Source organism: Balaenoptera physalus, assembly GCF_965194825.1.
Source record: "Balaenoptera physalus genome assembly, chromosome: 1".
Classification (NCBI taxonomy): Eukaryota; Metazoa; Chordata; class Mammalia; order Artiodactyla; family Balaenopteridae; genus Balaenoptera; species Balaenoptera physalus.
The window spans coordinates 2,511,744-2,528,357 of NC_138882.1; the positions used below are offsets into that span (position 1 = coordinate 2,511,744).

Here is a 16,614-nt window from a genome sequence, read left to right on the forward strand (position 1 = left end):
AGGCTTATGAGCCTTTGTCACAGATATTGGATCTGAGGTTTTGGTCCCTAGAATCATCAGCCGGAAACCAGCCTGCCCACACTAGGCATGTTGCAGAGACTGGAAGGTGGATTATAAAAAGGAGAAGAAGGTGAGCTGTAGAAGCCCAAACCCAAAACGACACATGGTGTCACTGCAGGGGCGCCATTCACACTGCAGTCCACGTGAATGGCACCACCTGGGTTGTGCAGTGTGCAACGCACACGGCTGTACCCGGCAGTTCTGCCCAGACCTCTGGCCTGTCGATGCTACCAGGACATTGCACGCTCCTAACGTCCTGTGTGGGATGGTCACTGGCCGGGCAGTCTACACGGCTGTCCTCACAGACAGCCTCACCGTGCGTCAGCTGGACTGAAGGACGCTTCTGCATCCCTGGGGAGCACCGCCTGGCTCCCTTCTCCGGGACTGGCTGAGGCCGCGGTAGGGGTCCTGGGGGCGCCCCCTGCCCTGGATGGGCTGCCTCTTACCTGCAAGCCGAACTTGCTTGGGCAGCCTCTGCTTAGAATCGGGAGGTGAAGCTCCGGAGGCTGCTGGTCCCAGCTAAGGTTCCCAGCATGTTCCGATCCAAACCTTGCTGTGAACGAGAAACACCAGGTACAGGAAACATCACCGGGCGGACCAGTGTGGGCGTCCACGCGGTCAGAGGCTGCCCCCAAGCATCCCTGAGCTCGCGCCAAGCTCTCTGGACACACTCTGCACGTGTGTCGGGGCTAAAACTGGCCTGATTAAACGCGTGACCAAGCATGAGGTCACTGACACTCACGAGTGAGTGAGATGGGTCTGGCCTTCTGCACAATGGAACATCCTACTTGCCATCACAGAAATCTAAATCAAGGCGTGAGGGATTAGCTAGTGCTTGTCGCTCTAGAAACAGAGCAGCCACCGAAATCAGATTAGAAAAATTGTCTGTTTCTTCCTCTGACTGGCCCCGCTTTTTAAAAAAATAAATCCCGACAAGAGTTCTTGGCAGGGAGGTCATGCCCGGCAGGGGGGAAGGGTCATGGGCTCTGTCTACCTGTGTGTTCTGCCACCTCCGGCCTCACCAGCCCCGAGTGCTTGCTGAGCAGAGACTGAATCTTACTCCTGTATGTCTCATAGCAGACAGCAGGTGCTCAGTAAATACTCTGGAGTGATTGAGGATGGCCCTTGAGAAGGGGCGCCTGGCTCCAGCCCTGGCCTCTGAGAGCCTCGTCAGCGCTCACCGACCAGTGGGGACGCAGGGGCCCAAGGCAGGCGGTTCAAAGCCCCGGTCCCACCTGGTCTGGGCATGGGCCACGTGATCATCCCCCCCACCCCCCCCCACCCCCGTCCCCTGCAGGTTTGCAGGCTCTCTCCTGCCAAGCTTGGCAGGATGTGGTGGAAGGTCCCAGGAGAGACGAGTCCTGGGTCCAAGCCCCGCTGTCCTCCAACTGGCCAAGTCAAGGCTAACTCCGGGGCCCCGTCTCCCTGGTCTGCAGGAGGGACCAAGCCCATGGCGGCCTCACTGGGGATGCAACAACCCCGTGAAGATGGCTGAGCACCGAAGCACCAGCCCAGTCCCTTCGGGGCTGTGGTCAAAGCTGGCTCCGACTGCACGGCCCGGGAGAGCCTAACGAGGGGACTCTCTGTGTGTCCCGGGCGGGTGCCGCCTCCCTATCTGGGTGAGCCCAACCCGAGGGCCACCTCGGAGCAGCGGGAGGAAGCGCTCCCTGGTCCTCTCACCCACCTCCCCTCCACTAGGCCTTCCTGGCAGCTGTCACATGGCCAAGCCCACCTGCCCAAAAGAGCAGGACAAGGGCCAACACCGGCAGTGGCTTCACACGGCCCCGGCCACCCTTGACCACGGTGGCTCCACGGCCCCGTCTGTCTCCCCACTGAGCTGGAGGAAGAGCCGTCCTCCTCCTGCCCAGGGGGCCGTCCTCCCATCCCCTCCCCTGCCTGGTCAGGCAGTTCCTGACCCTCCAAGACCCTGTCACCACCCCCCGCCCCCCGCCTTCCTCCTCCTCCTCCTCCTTCACCTTTCCTGCAGAAATGTCATTAAACAGGCAGCTTTTTACCCATTCTTTTGTCTCCCTTCCCTCTGGCCAAACTGAGGTGATCAGGTCCCCTCCCAGCTCCCCGCCCTCCCCCCTGCAGTGGGCCCCATGGGGTTCCCCCTCCCCCCTTTGACAGCTGTGCCCTAGAGTCACCAGAGACTTCTGGATCCCCAGATCCAGGCCCTTCCTGTTCCCATCTCCTTGTCCATCAGGAGCCCCGGGAACCGCTGCCTGCCCCCCCACAGCAATTCCTCCTCCCTTCCTGCCCCCTCTCCCCTCGGCCCCCAGGGAGGGTCTTCTTCCTGCTTCCGCCTTTGTCCCCCAAGACTTTTCTGCAGACGTGCTGCCCGTGCCCGTGGCTTCTCCCAGGTGGACACGCAGCTGTCTGCACGCAGCCTGGCCTCTCTCCCCAGGCCCCGCACGCAGACCCCAGACTCCACCTCTCCATCAGGGCTCCCCTCCCTCCTCCCTCAAAAGCCCCTGACCCTCCCCACCTTCCCTGGCTGATCCGTTTCTAAACGTAAACACAGGGTCTCCAGCCGGAAGCCCGAGCTTCGGTAGCCCGACCCGCCGGTTTCTTCTGCCCCTGCCCTTCTCGTCCACCCTCACCGCTGCTGACACCTCGGTCTAAAGAGCGGCTGCCCCCGAGATGGGAAAGGAGGTCAGGCAGCATGAAGGGCTCCTACAGAACTGGACCCGACCGTGTGGCTGGGGAGGGGGGAGGTGTTGGGGACAGAGGGGCAAGGTTGCCACCGGACAAATCCAGCAGCCTGGTCTCGTGTCCACTCCGCCCTGCAGAGTGCATGAAAGGAGCCTTCCTAGGGCTGGTTTCAGCATGTAACCCTCTCCTCCAAACCCTCAATGGCTCCCCAGCGCCAAAAGCAAACCCTTTAGTCTAAACTTGATGGGGTCTCGTCATGCAGCCCAAACCCGCCTTCCCAGCCAGAGTGCACACGTGCCCCCAAGGGCGTGATGTGCCTTTGGCCCGCCTGCTTCTCAGTTCGTTCCCCAGAAGACCCCCCACTCCCAGGCCTCTGCGGCACTTCCTGGGTTTCCTCTGTCCTCCACTCCCTCAGCACCTTCTCAGGCCCTGGGCTGAGATGTGTCAGCGCCCGGATCCCAGTCACCGAGGGGCCGGCCTCTCCCTTCCTGAGCCGCACGGACCTGAGTCAGTGCCGGGAAGGAGCGGCAAAGCCTCGCCGGCAGGGGTGAAAGGTGTGGGCCCTTACCTGTCTGAGGACCCCCTGCAGCTCCCTGTTGGACCTCATGTCAGCCAGGAGGAGTCGGGCGGCCTCTGTAGCCTTGGGGGAGGCACTGCACGGGTGGAAGTTCACCAGGGGTGAGACTCCAGCAACTTGAGGATGAACGAACACCCCCTTCCGTCCCCCCCTCACCTCCTCGTGGGGCGGCCCCTGGGTGCCTGAGAGCACAGACCCACCGGGGGTCACTCTACACAGCGGGCACAACCCCAGGCCCCTGCCCGCCTAGAGGTACCCGGGACTCTCTTTGGGGCCCCGGTCCCATCCCCTGGCCTTGTCCTCAGAGGAGAGAGGCCCGTGGGTGAGAGAGGCTGGGTCTGCCGCTCCGTGCCTCCTGCTGGCCCACGAGGACTCAGTGTCCCTCGGTCCCCTGGCCGGGAAGTGTGCTGTCCGAGGCCTGGATGTTAGAGCTCAGCTTCTGAACTTCCCTCCTGGTCAGCTTCCCCGCCACCCCCACCCTGCACCGCACGGCTCCCCGGCACCACTCGGCCTGCTCAGGCTGCAGTACTGCTGCCCCGCGGGGCCGGGGAGGGGACGGAGGGGCCCCAACCTGCCCACCTGCTGCGACACAGGTTGACGACATTGCTGATCATGCCGCTGGAGAAGTGCTGCTTGGCCATCCCCGGCAGCGACGCCATCAGGTTCCGCACGGTGTAGCAGGACGAGGACAGGATGTCCTCCGAGTTGCTGGTGTGGCCGCTATGGCTGGTGAGGAGTCTGGTCACCTCTGGGAACACTTGGTTCCCTGGGAGAGAAAGGAGGGGAGGGCACGGGGTCAGGTGACCGAGGGCTCCCATGGGGCCCCAGGCCTGGCGGCTCCAACCCAGGGCTTGGGACCGTAGGGGACCTCGCACACCTGTGTCCCATCCTCAGGTGACCTGCCCCTTCCTGTGCCCGAGCCTCTCTTGGGCCAGCTCCCCCCCACCCCAGGGAGCGGTCAGGGGGTAACCTTTCGGTAGGCTCTGGAAAGCGGGGGTCCCTCTCGAGGGGGTGGGGGCTGGCCTGAGCCACGCGGAGCTCACCCATCACCCTGTGCAGCGCGGGGTGGCGGGACATGTTGCTCAGGAGGGAAGCTCCGGACCGCACCACGTCTGAGTTGCCCGACTGCAGGAGGTTGGCGATGTGAGGCAGGCCCTTCTCCTTCAGCCCGATCAGCTGGCTCATGCTGCTGGACATCTGAGAGAAGGGACGGACGAGTGAGGCCTTGGCTGGGCTCCCCAGGCCGCCCGGCAGGCCGGAGAGGGCCAGCTACCCCAAACCGAGAGACCTCAGAACTTTCTCTCTTCCATGTTGGAAGCAGAGACAGACACACATTTGCTCCCGCCTGGGTGACTGCAGAACAAAGCCCCGGGCAGACATGCAGCTGCACCTCACCCGGGGCAGCCTGGAGCCCAGGGAAGAAGGGAAGTCTCCGGTCCCTCATTCACGGTGGGAGGGGCCCCAGAGTCAACTTCCAGATTGAGCCAGCACCAGCAGCTGCCGCTCTGCCTGCCTCACCCTTCCCGGCACTAACTGCTCACGTGAAGCCTCTGATCGAGGGCACCTGTCACCTGAGCAAGTGCCCACCATCCTCTGCCAACCTCCTTGCCTTCTGTGGAGTCAGTACGTACTTGAGTCAAGGATAGATAAGAGCGGGCCTGTGCCTCGTGGAGATGCAATCCAGGTCAGCCCATCCGGGCCGCTGGCAGCAAAGCCATCCTGGCCGTAACCTGGTCCAGGCTGGTGTGGGGTTCTCGAAGACCCCCGGCCTATCCCCTCACAGTGGGGGTTCCTCCTTTACCCTCAACTCACCCTTGTCCTCCTTCCGCCCGCCCCCTGCTGTCCTGAGCAAACAGGAGGGCGGGGTGGCTGCAGACGTGCCTCCCAGGGCCCCACCCGGCCCTGCCTGTGGCCTCAAAACCTCTCCCGATCCTGTCACATCTTCCTCTGGACCTGCCCACACCCCAGACCCTCTATTTCCACCCCTGTCAGTTCAGCAAAGAGGAGACTCCTCTCCTACCACAAACACGCCCTTCATCCTGTCCCCCATCCCAGGCACAGCCCGAGGCCAGCCCAGGGCCGGACACCAGGAGGCAGATTCTGCGGCACAGACAGAATCCAGGAGGGCTGGGTTCCACAGCCCCTGTCCTCCACCTGGGCGTTCCCAGGGGCTGAGGATGTTCCCTCCACACGTCCCCAGTGCCTGGCCCAGAGCCTACGCATGCCAGACCCTTGACTCAGGCAGGCCCCGGTTCATGGGGACGCGGCGAGCTGAGCCCGGACTGCGGGTGGAGAGAGAGGTGCGGGGCGGGGGGCGCTCACCAGCCCCTTGCTGGCGGTCAGGTTTTGCAGGGCGCCGGCGCAGGCCTCCAGGGTGGCGTCCTTCTTGCTCTTGCCCATGAGGTTCAGGTAGGTGCGGATGGCGTTCGAGTGGTACAGCCAGCTGCTGCCCTTGGGGTTGGGCTCTTCCTCAGGAAGGGGGCAGTCGTAGTTGTCGTTCTGGGGACAAGAAGCGAGTCGAGAGGAGCCGAACCCACGCATTCCGCTCCCCCAGCCTCAAGGTCACGGTTCCCAGATGAGCAAGCGCCCGCTGCCCCCTCCTCTGTGCACTGCAGCTGCTCCCCGGTGGGGGAGGGGCAACTGTGCCCTCTGCCGTCTCTACGGGGCACAGAGCATCCTCGGTGCCCCAGGCCAGCTCTGCCCCCACCTCCCAGCTATGAGGCTGCTGTGGGTCTCACGCCCTGACGCCTCCACCCCTCCCAGAGTCACAGCCTGAGCTTGACCCTCCCTGGGCCGACAAGGGTGGTCCGGGGCCTGGCTTCCACCGCCGGCACGGTGACGGCAGCCATCCTCCCTCCGCAGCAGCCCCCCGCTTCTGGGGAGACCTGGGGGGCTCAGGGGGCGGCGAGAACCAGGCTGCCCCCCATCTTCAGGGGTGAAATGAGGAGGGCGAGACTTTACTAGTCACACAGCAAGAGAGACGAGGCCTGCAAACAGGGGGCTGGAGCTTTTGGCCTCTGGGGGTCTGAGCAGCTCCCACATCCCAAGCACACACCCCCTCAGTGTCATTAAGATGCCAAGGTCGGGCAGGGGTCCATCCCCGGGGACTGGTCTCAGGCTCCAGCAGGGCAGAGAGGTGGGGTGGACGAGGCGGTGGGATCCGGGGGACTCAGCGGGAGCAGACGGACGGACGCGCACGCTCACCATCATCCTGTCGTTCTTGTTGCTGAAGCAGCCGGTGGAGGACTTCTCGGTGTAGGCGTTGCGGGCGTCGTACTCCAGCTGGCGGTAGGGGGTGGGCACCTCGGCGTCCAGGCGGTAGGAGAGGTTGTGCAGGATGCACATGCAGTTCTCCACAGACTGGGGGCCGAGCAGAGACGGCGCTGAGCCTCTGCTCGGCCCCCGAACGCCCGGCTCAGCCCCTGCTGCCACCGCCCCTCCAACGAGAGGGCGGGCCCCTCGGGCTGCCCTGGGCCCGCACAGACCCCGCCACGGTCCAAGAAGTTCCCAGTGGCAGCTGCTCCCAGATCTTTGCTGCTTTCCTTCCGTAAACCCTCCCGGCTCGGGGGTGAGGCAGCAGATCTGCCCTCCTGATGTCCGGCCCTGCTGGGGTTTGGGAGCCCCTGACTTCCAGGGCCCGGGGTCACCCAGGTGGAGGGGGTGTTCCACCCAGAGCAGAAGATCACGGTGCTGCTGAGGCCAGTCTGAGCAGTCAAGTGACAGGCTGTCTCCTGAAGCCGGTTGTCACTTCCAGGGGAGGGAGCAGAAGACAAAATCCCTCCCCGGGGAAACCGTGTGCAGGACCCAGGGGCCGTGACGCCTGGCCAGTCCCCTGGGGACTGCTCGCCAGTCTCCGTCCTGCTGTGCGGAAGGACCTCAGCCTCCAGTTTATCTTCCTGCCCTGATTTCCCCTTTCTGTCTGTCTGGGCAGGTGTCCAGAGTCCTGGGGGGTGGCAGGGTGGCTCCACCAGGGCCTTTGGGGGCGGCAGCAGACGCCCACAGAGAGCTCACCCTGAGCCAGGAGTTCTCTTCGTGTTTTGCTTATCAACTGAGTCCCTAAAACAAGCCCCGAGGTAGATACGACGTGAACTGAGGAACAGAGAGGTGCGGGACGCGTCACAGTCACAAAGCCTCTGAGTGCGGGAGAGGACCTGCCCCTGTAACCACTGCTCGGGCGCCACCCGCCAGGGAACGGTCGGGGTGCTCAGCACCCCGACGTCCCCTCTGCTGGCCAGGCTCCGGGTCCCTTCCGGCCACCAGGCCACGCCTTAAAGGCTCCCGGGAGTGCAGACCTGCTCTGTGGAATCTGGGAGAGAAAAGTACCAGGACCTGGAGTCCCAGGCCGCCCTCACTGACTGGAGACAGAGAAAGTCTAGGTTCAGGGGTGCCACCTGGGGGCGACGCTCACCTTGTCGTCATAGCAGCCGGCCGCCACGCAGTTCTGGATATAGGCCATGAGGGAGTCAATGAGACCCGTGTAGTTGCGCATGGTCCGGCGCCCCGTGTCCACGGAGCTCAGGTTCCTGGTGGAGGACATGGGGCGGGTGGGGAGGGGTGGGGGGGGGACAGGTGGGAGAGGAGGAGATGCAGGGGGGAGGGGAGGGGGGGAGAAGAGGAAAGGAACAAGCGGGAAACAGAAATGAGGACCAAGGAAGGAAAGAGAAATCGTTCAGCCCATCCTGCTCAGTCCTGGCTGAGGCTGGGAAGGGGTCTCACTGGAACTCGGCTCTTTTCACCCTTCTTGCCCACCTGGTTCCCCAGGCCCGTAACTTTTATGTGTCCAGGGCTCCGGTGCCGCTGGCAGCCCAGGCACACACCCTGCCCTCGTGGCACTTGTTGGGCAGGGGACTGGACGTCCCTCCCCGCGGAGGCTGTGTTCTGCCCCCAGCAGTGGGCTCACTCCCACCCGGGCAGTCTGGGCCCCTCTGCCTGGTGCAGGTGGGGTGTGACTGCTGCCACCCCACAAAGTCCTCGATTACCCTGGCCCTGCCTCTCCCTAGTCTCTGTGCTCCCCAGAGGCTGCCGCCAGAGGCGGGCAGGGAGGAGCCCAAGCCAACTGTACCCCTGTTCTGGGGCTCCCAGGAGTTGGGGAAGACAAAGCCCGTCAGAGGGAGGTGTGACCCTTAGGGGGGATCTGCTCCACAGCTCCACCTCCATACCGCCCACCCCCCTGGAAGCAGCACGCCTAGGTCCCTCCGCCAACAGCCTCCAGGGCCTTTGCCACACCCTGGGGCAGAACTCAGGGAACTCTGGGCAGAGCAGTGCCATCTTCACGCCGAGGAATACGGCAGATGCTGTTTGCACCCCAGCCGGGAGCCCATCAGCAGACCTGTATCTAAAAATGCCCTTCGAGACAGCACAAGAAAGGCATATTTTGTGGGGTGGAAGAAGGGGAAACAGCTGAGCCAGTTTAGCTATTCAGATCCAAGCATTTCCACTCAGATTCCTAAGGAAGAGCCCCTCAGCAGAGATGGCGGGGTCCTGAGCCTCCAGCAGGCCCAGGGAAGCTGGGGCGCAGCCGCGTCTGGGAGTCGGCCCAGGAGGCCAGGCTGGCGTCAGCGCCCTGCCCCGCTGAGCCTGGGCTGAGCCAGGCTGCGCCCCCTGCCCTCACCTCAGGCAGCCGGAGGCGTTGAAGAAGACCTCAGCGTCCACGGCTTCCTGGGGCAGGCTGCTGTTGCCATGGCGGCAGCCGGAGAACGGGATGATGACCTGGTCAGCCAGGATGGGCAGGGCGTCCGAGATGAGCTCCTCCTTCAGTTCATCGGTGGAGGACAGGTTCCAGAGCAGCCCTGGGGGTGGGGACCGCCAGGGTCAGGAAGACCAGGGACCCGGTGCCACCCCCGGCTGGACCCCACCTCCCGGACGGGCCTCTGTCATCTGATCACCCTGTGAGCCCACTTGCCCACGTCTCAACTAGACGGCAGGCTCTTGAGGGCAGAGCGCCTACAATTCTCTGTGCAGGTCAAAGTTACACATAGGGAAGCTGATCGAAACACATCAGACTCAGCAGTGTTTTCTGATACAAATGCTAGCACTCAGAATCTTCTCACGGTCTCTGTTTTCCACCCAAAAGTCAGCCCAGAAACTCTTACTGTTGCTCTGTGTGTGGTCCCATCTTCCCCGTCCCACTCAAGGTCTCCTCGGTGACTTCTGTGCCCTGTGTCCCCACCCTGAGTGCTTGCTGGCACAAGCCTTGGATACAGGCGCTGAAGACCTGTTGACCTGCTCTCTCCCGTTCACGTGCAAATCCCAGGGTCTGCTGAGTACGGGTCCTGGCTGGACACCAAGCCTCCACCCCCGCCCTCTATCCCTCACGCATAGATGGTGGATGGACGGACGGAGGGACATGGACAGATGGATGGAGGGACACGATACCCAGGGTCACCAGCTGGACACGACTAACCTGGCCAGCACCAGTCCCATGGGACTCCTGGGGTGTCAGCCTGAGGCCGCCCACGCCCCACCCTGTCCTGGGCTGTGGCCGCCCCAGCGCCTCCCAGACGCCCCACTCTCTGTGGCCGGGCTCCCCACCGGTCAGCTGCTTCTGGATCTCCGTGCAGCTGGTCCTCCTCAGGAGGCTGACGGCCTCGCGGATGCCGCTCTGCCTCTGAGTCTCCAGCTTGTTCGTGGTGCTCCGGAACACCAGGTTGCGCAGGGCCCCGGCCGCGGCCTGCTGCACGTTCTGGTTGTGGCTGCGGAGGAGGCTCACCAGCTTGCAGATGCCGCCCAGCTGGTACACCTGCGGGACAGGGCGCCAAGCGCCGGGCAGGGCGGTGAGGCGGGCTGACGACCCTCCACTTGGAACAGCTTCACTCCGACCGAAACACCCAGGGCGGCCGAAATAAACAAGCAGCGCAGAGTGATAGTGACCGGCCAGACCCGGAGCGAAGGCAGGACTTAGCCGCCAGCTCTCCCGCATCCTAGCCGGGGCTCCCTGAGCCCCCTCCTCCCCAGCCCCGCTTTCCTCCTCAGGAGCCTGGGGTGAGGACCAGACGGGAACACACTTCAGAACCCTAAGGCGGGGGGACCCCCGTGGAAACGCCTCCTCATACAGCAGGAACTGGATGCAGGCGGACCCCGCGCACTCTAGGAAATGCACTCACGGGACTGCACCCTTGGGCTGACAGCAGAGGACCTGAGGGGTCCTCCCTGCCAGCCACGCTTAGAGACACAGACAGCCCTGTTCTCCACCACAGACGCCTGGTGAGAGAGGGTGGCACCATGGAGAGACAGAGACAGAGACACAGAGACAGAGACAGAGACAGAGAGACAGCAACAGAGAGAGACAGAGACAGAGAGACAGAGAAAGAGAGAGAAGCAGAGACAGAGAGAGACAGAGACAGGGACAGAGAGAGAGAGACAGAGACAGAAACAAAGACATAGAGAGACACAGGCAGAGAGAGACATAGAGACAGAGACAGACAAGAGACAGAAACAGAGAGAGGGGGCAGGGGGAGGAAGTTGAAGTGGAGGAAGACGTCCCTCCTTAGTGGAATCTGAGGAGGGGTCTCTTTTGAACCCGTGGCCGTCACCAAGTGTCTCTTCCACGACCAACAGAGGAAACACGGCCGAGTGGCGTCCCCTCCACCAGGGGCTCTGCTCCCACAGAGGGTTAAGATGCCCGTTCTGACCTCGGGCAGTGCCAGGCCCACTCCTGGCCGCAGGCAGCTGGGCTGGGGCAGAAGGAGCCAACGGCAAATGCCCCCACCAGCTCAAGGGCAGGGTCAGGCTGCCCCGCCCAGGCCCCGCCCAGGCCCCGCCCAGGCCACTCACCTGCTGCTTGGCAGGCTCATTCTGGAAGCAGGTGTGCTGGATGTAATAGGCCCCGATGGCCTGGCACTTCTCGTCCTGGTAGCTCAGGTACTGCACGGCCCTGGGGATGGTCAGCCCGCTACACTCGATGTCCTCGCTGCAGATCCTGTGGGGACGGGCGGTGTGGGGTGTGGGAGGGTTACGGGGGCTTGGAATCCCCCTTGCGCGCCCGAGAGCCAGAATGAGGCAGCCCCAGGCCCCGCTGTGGGCAGCTCCTCCAGAGGAGGGGGAAGGCTCACCCCACCGCAAACACTTGCTGGGACGAGGCCCTGTCATGGGTTCATGTCCAAGCAGCAAGTTACCTCCACCCTATTCCTGAGGGGAAGCTCTCCACCCACTCTGCCATCTCTCATGTCTGTGCCTGGTACTGGGAAAATGGAAGAGAATGGCTGGGGGCCTGTCCATCTATCCATGTCCTGCCATTATCCCTCCCTCCCTCCCTCCCTCCATCCATCCATCCATCTATCCATCCATACATCTTCCCTCCCTCCCTCCATCCATCCGTCATCCATCCATCTTCCCTCCATCCACACATCCATTTATCCATCCATCTATCCATTTATCCATCTTCTCTTCATCCATCCATTACCCACTTATCTATGCATCTACCCATCCCTCCATCCATCTTCCTTCCCTCCATCCCTCCATCATCCATCCATCCATCCATCTTCCCTCCCTCCATCCATCATCCACCCATCTTCTCTCCATCCATTCATCCATCCATCCATCCACCCACCCACCCACCCATCCATGCATCCATCTCTCTCTCCTCCCTTCATTTCTAAGTCTAGCTAATTCTTCTAACACAAAAATTCCCACACCTACTCCTTCTTCCATCCTCATGGCCACTGCCTTCCTTCTGACCATGGTCACTCTCACTGGGACTACAGTGAGACCCCCGCAACTGGTGTCTTCTCCAAGCACTCCCATCCAAAATGTTACACCCCTTTCCCAGATGAGCAGTCTGAACACTCTGTTCACTGTGCTGTCCCCATCAGCAGCTTCTCATACTGCAAGTTCAAGTTCAAACTGCTTACACTGATATCCAAGGGCATGAGTTAGATCGAACCACACGAAATGGCCGATAATCAGCTTTTCTGAGCCACAAAACTAGAACCACCATGTTCTAACCCAATAGTCTGGCTCTGCTGTGTCCTGCACACTCTCTAGCCCTAATGCGGGTCTGCTCCAGCAAGACTGCTCTCTGCACTGTGCCCTGATCAGGGCTCAGGGGTGCCTCCGTCCCTTCCCCTCACCATGCCCGTGACCCACTGAAGACCCACTGCCTTCCCAGGGAAAGGAAACCTCTCTTCCAGGGCCCACACCAGCTCCCAGGGTGCTGACTACAGGCTGCCTCCCCAGCTGCCTGTGTCCTGGGTCCCACAAGACAGCGGGGACAGCTCCTTCTTGGCACCCAGCCCTGCCCCCTCGAAATCTTCCCGGCGTTTCTAGAGGGAGAAACACTCCTCACGTGTACCAGCCTCATGCCTTTCCGTAGCAGGTGCCCGACTCCATTTCTGGAAAGATCACCCACGGGGCAGAGCTCCCCAGTCTCCCCCATCCTCATTGAGAGACTGTCGCCCAGAATCTGCCAGTCGAATGTCACCTCCAAATGGCCTGTCACTCACACCCTCCATGGCTCACCTGACCCTCTCCTCTTGGGGCCTCCAGTTTGGGGCAATGAGCCAGGGCCAGGCGCTGCCCTGGTCAGTCTCCATGGGAGAGAGGCTTCTTAGTCCTTCTCTGGAGCATCCTAAATACCCCTTACGGCCTTTGAGTAGCCAGGACAGGGCCAGCTTTATAACGCTTCTGCTTATGATCGGGACAGCATGGTGAGTAGGGGAGGGCACAGGGTGTGGCCTCGGCTGTGTGGTCTTGGGCAAGCTACCTAACGTCTCTGTGCCTGTTTCTCCTCAGGTTCTAGCCTGGAAGGGCTCTGAGGGTTAGAGATGAAGATTGCAAGGCTCTTGGGCTCCATGGAAGGGGGTTAATCCTGCAGCTGCCGGATGGCCCTGGGCTGTCGTTCTCTTCATGGCTGTCTCCCCGCTCTGACCACAGACCACACATGCTCAGTGAATGTCAAATACATGAATAAAGGACCACTCAGGGGTGACAGAGGACAGCTCCGAGGTTCACTGGGCTCTGAGCCCTGGAGGGCAGGCCTCAAGACCCTCGAGACAGCGTGGCCATCCCCAAGCCACCCCACGCCCAGGGCTCTCTACAGGACTCCCACTCCATCTCCTGCATTCCCACCCCTGGCACTAGATCTTACCAGTTTTTATGTCTTTTGCCCTGTAAGATGGACCCGGCTCTTTCCCGTTGTTGACCCCAGGGCACACCCTTCTGCTCTTTCAGAACGTGGGGAGAGGTTTACACGCCCAAGCCCAGGGATTCTCAAACCCTGGCAGGGTCTCCATCTCCTGCAGGCTGGTAACGCACACACCGCGGGCCCCTCCCAGGGCTTCTGAGCTGGAGGTCTGGGAGGGCCTGACAGGAGTGTTTCTCACAAGTCCCCCCGTGATGCTGGGGCTACTGGCCAGAGCAGCACACTTTGAGAACTGCTGGCCCAGCTAGCTTCCGACTCTCCTCCCCTCGTTCATTCCCTGTGACCCTTGAAAACTCACACACTCGACAGGTTTGTTCAGTGTCTCCATGCTGAGAACTTCCCAGGCTAACGGTCTGTCTCCCATGCCCCCCACACCCCACCCCCGCCCCACCTCGCCGAGTGACACTCACTTGGAGCTGGCCCTTGAGTGGCTGAAGGACTGGTCCTTGGTGCAGGAGGTGGGCTGGACGTACACAGAGTCCTGCTTGGAGATACAGGAGGTCTGGCGCACCGGGTACTTCTTGACCGCCTTCTGGCCGCTGCAGGTGCTGTAGATGCTGTAGCGGTTCTGGGGGGTCTTGTAGCCCTTGCTGCCCAGCGTGCCCTTGCGCAGGGTGCCGCGGGGGTCGCAGTAGAGGTTGGGCTCGCTGCGGCTGGCCTTGATCTTCTGCATGAAGCAGATGTCGCTGCCGGCGCCGGGGGGATTGCTGCTGCGAGGGTACTGCCGGCCCCAGCTCTCCATCTGGCTGTAGGAGCTGAAGCGCCTGTTGTCTGCCCCCTGCTTAAGGGTCCCATTGTAGATCTGGCCAGAGAAGGGGAGAGAGCCTCAGCCGAGGGTCCCGACCCGGGATCCTGGGTCCAGCCGGCCTCGGGATATAGCCCCCCGTGACGATGGTCAGAGAATCCCAGGATGTCTGGTGTGGAGGGAACCCTGGTCAGCATCTCGGACTACTTTTCAAACTGCAGGCTGTGACCCGTTATCGATCATGAAATCAATTTAGCAGACTGTGACCATCATTTTTTTAAAATGGGATTGAATAATATATACTGGAATAAAAAATATCAGAGTGCAGTGCAGGTAGAAAGGGCTGGGCTATAATGTAAAATGTATACTTCATACTGTGGGTTGTAGCCAAAGAAGTTTGACAGCCACTGATCCGGTCCCAGTGGGCCCGGTCCAGGAGGGGAGTCAAAGGCCCAGGGAGGAGAGGGGCCTTCCTATAGAGGGAAGGGCAACAGTGGGACTTGAACGCAAGCCCCCAGGCCCTCGCCCTGCCACCCCGTGCACTTCCCAGACACCAGCAGCCCCTGATCGCCTTGGCCGCCTGTACTCAGCACAGGGAAATTCCTCCTACTCTGGCCAGGACTTCTTTCCACTGTTATTTCTCTGCTAAACTCCCCATCTTTGCCTCCTGTCTGCCAAGTCAAGAAGCAAATGGCAAGAGGCATTCTAGGCGGACCCCCTCGAAGGCCAGAGGGGGAAAATATCCTGCTCCCTGGGCCTCCTGCACCCATGGAGGCTGGCCCGGGGCTGCAGCAGGGGTGCAGGGCGGCCTCCTAGGCTGTGCCATCAGGCTGGCAGCAGGGGAGAGGTGGGCAGGGCTCAATCCAGCAGGAAACTTATAATAATGAGGCGCCCCCAAGGCTCTGTGTGAGCCCAGCTGGGGAGTCAGGTGCCCTGGGAAGAGCCTGCAGAGCCGGAGACTTGGTGGGAGCGAAGCCCTCACATGGCCGTCCGAGGAGCTTTCCCAGGAGCTCACGGGCGGTGGGTCTGCCTGCTCTGACTTGTTCCGAGACTAGAGAATCAACATGCAGCCTGAGAAAATGTCTCCGCACAGGTGCCGACCTGGGACTCAGCTTTGCCAGGATGAGCTGGGGCCAGTCCAGCAGCCCAGAGCCTGCCCGCCCCACCCCGTGAGTGAGTGTGTGTGTGCGTGTGTGTGTGCGTGTGTGTGTGAGTGCCCACACACAGGGGAGTCGTCGGGCGGCTGGGAACTCCCCTCCACTCCAGATCTAGCCACCGGCCCTTGGCCGGGCCCCGTTCCTCTCTGCAGGGAGAACCTTTGCAGCAGGAGACCACCCGTGGGTCACCTTCCGTCAGCAGTGACACCCAGCGCTCAGAAGCCACCCACTGTCAACCGTGGCCAAGGCGCTCTGGTCAGCTCCGCCCACGCGTGCAGCTACGCACTCAGGCGGGCAAGGCATTCACCCCCAAACTGGGTCAAGCCAGCCAACTCCAAAGGGAACTGGTGTGTGGGGCTGGGTAGGCACAAGAAGAGGCAGAGGTCAGAGGAGTGGGCCGCCGTCTGACCATCCTCAGTGGGCAACCTGCACGGCACACGAGAAACACGCAGCTAGGCCTCCAGGCCTCAGGCTGGCGGCCACACCCCACCCTCCTCTGGGGGAGGAAGATGGCATGGCGCCGTGGAGGGAAGGCTGGGCCCCCCTGGTCCTCAGGGATGACAGTCCTGGTCGTCACCCCAGACAGTGACGCCGGAGAGTCCACACGTTCCCCCGGCCCAAACCCAGTGCACACGCCGTCCTGCTGGCGAAGCTCAGGGCGTGCTCTCCTGCCCCGGCCAGGGGTCGGGGGGCGCTGCCCACAGGGGCCGGGGTGCCGGCCGTGCTGCGGGAAGGCAGGTACGGGGGAGGCAGCGGCCCCGTGGGGCAGCATTTCTCAGCCACAGCCGCGTCGTGCACCCCACCTGGTTCCCGTGGCACGGCCTGCTGGCGGGCTGGCGGTGGCCAAGCCAGCTGTGGACGACTCTCCCGCCCTCAGGACCTTTGCTGTCGCTTTGACAAGCGTGAGCAAGGGTTCCTCTCGGCCGGGCACCATCCCCTCCTAGCGCACAGGGGGCCTGGGCTCCCCTCCAAGGCGCCGACAAGCCCTCCCAGAGCAGGCGGCCCGTGGCCTAGCTGACGCCTGTGCCCTTTGCCCTTTTCTTCTATCTGCCTGAAATGACAGGGGCATTGTGGGCTCGGTGGGCTGAGACTTCTGCAGCAGAGGGAGACTCGGGGGCCAAGAACACAGACTCAGGAGCCAGATGGCCTGGGTTGAGCTCTGCCCACGTCAACTGCCTGATGGGTGGCCTTGGGCTTGTGCGTCTTGGTTTCTTCATTGGTAAAGTGGCATCATTGTGCCCAGCGTGCAGGGCCGTTGGGAGAATTCGGTGCACGGATGTTT

General features: G+C 62.3%; 1 protein-coding gene across 1 annotated transcript in view; it reads right to left on the reverse strand.

Moving 5' to 3' along the window:
- Positions 1–16,614, reverse strand: part of PKP1 (plakophilin 1) — a 43,867-nt gene that overhangs the window by 3,220 nt on the left and 24,033 nt on the right. The window contains exons 3-13 of the mRNA XM_082413459.1: positions 13,841–14,232; positions 11,066–11,210; positions 9,824–10,031; positions 8,904–9,081; positions 7,701–7,815; positions 6,497–6,652; positions 5,615–5,791; positions 4,336–4,489; positions 3,872–4,058; positions 3,284–3,368; positions 507–613 (exon numbers count right to left, since the gene is read on the reverse strand). Coding sequence (XP_082269585.1) covers positions 539–613; positions 3,284–3,368; positions 3,872–4,058; positions 4,336–4,489; positions 5,615–5,791; positions 6,497–6,652; positions 7,701–7,815; positions 8,904–9,081; positions 9,824–10,031; positions 11,066–11,210; positions 13,841–14,232 — 1,872 coding nt within the window. The 3' untranslated portion in view covers positions 507–538. The remainder of the gene's footprint in view (positions 1–506; positions 614–3,283; positions 3,369–3,871; positions 4,059–4,335; positions 4,490–5,614; positions 5,792–6,496; positions 6,653–7,700; positions 7,816–8,903; positions 9,082–9,823; positions 10,032–11,065; positions 11,211–13,840; positions 14,233–16,614) is intronic.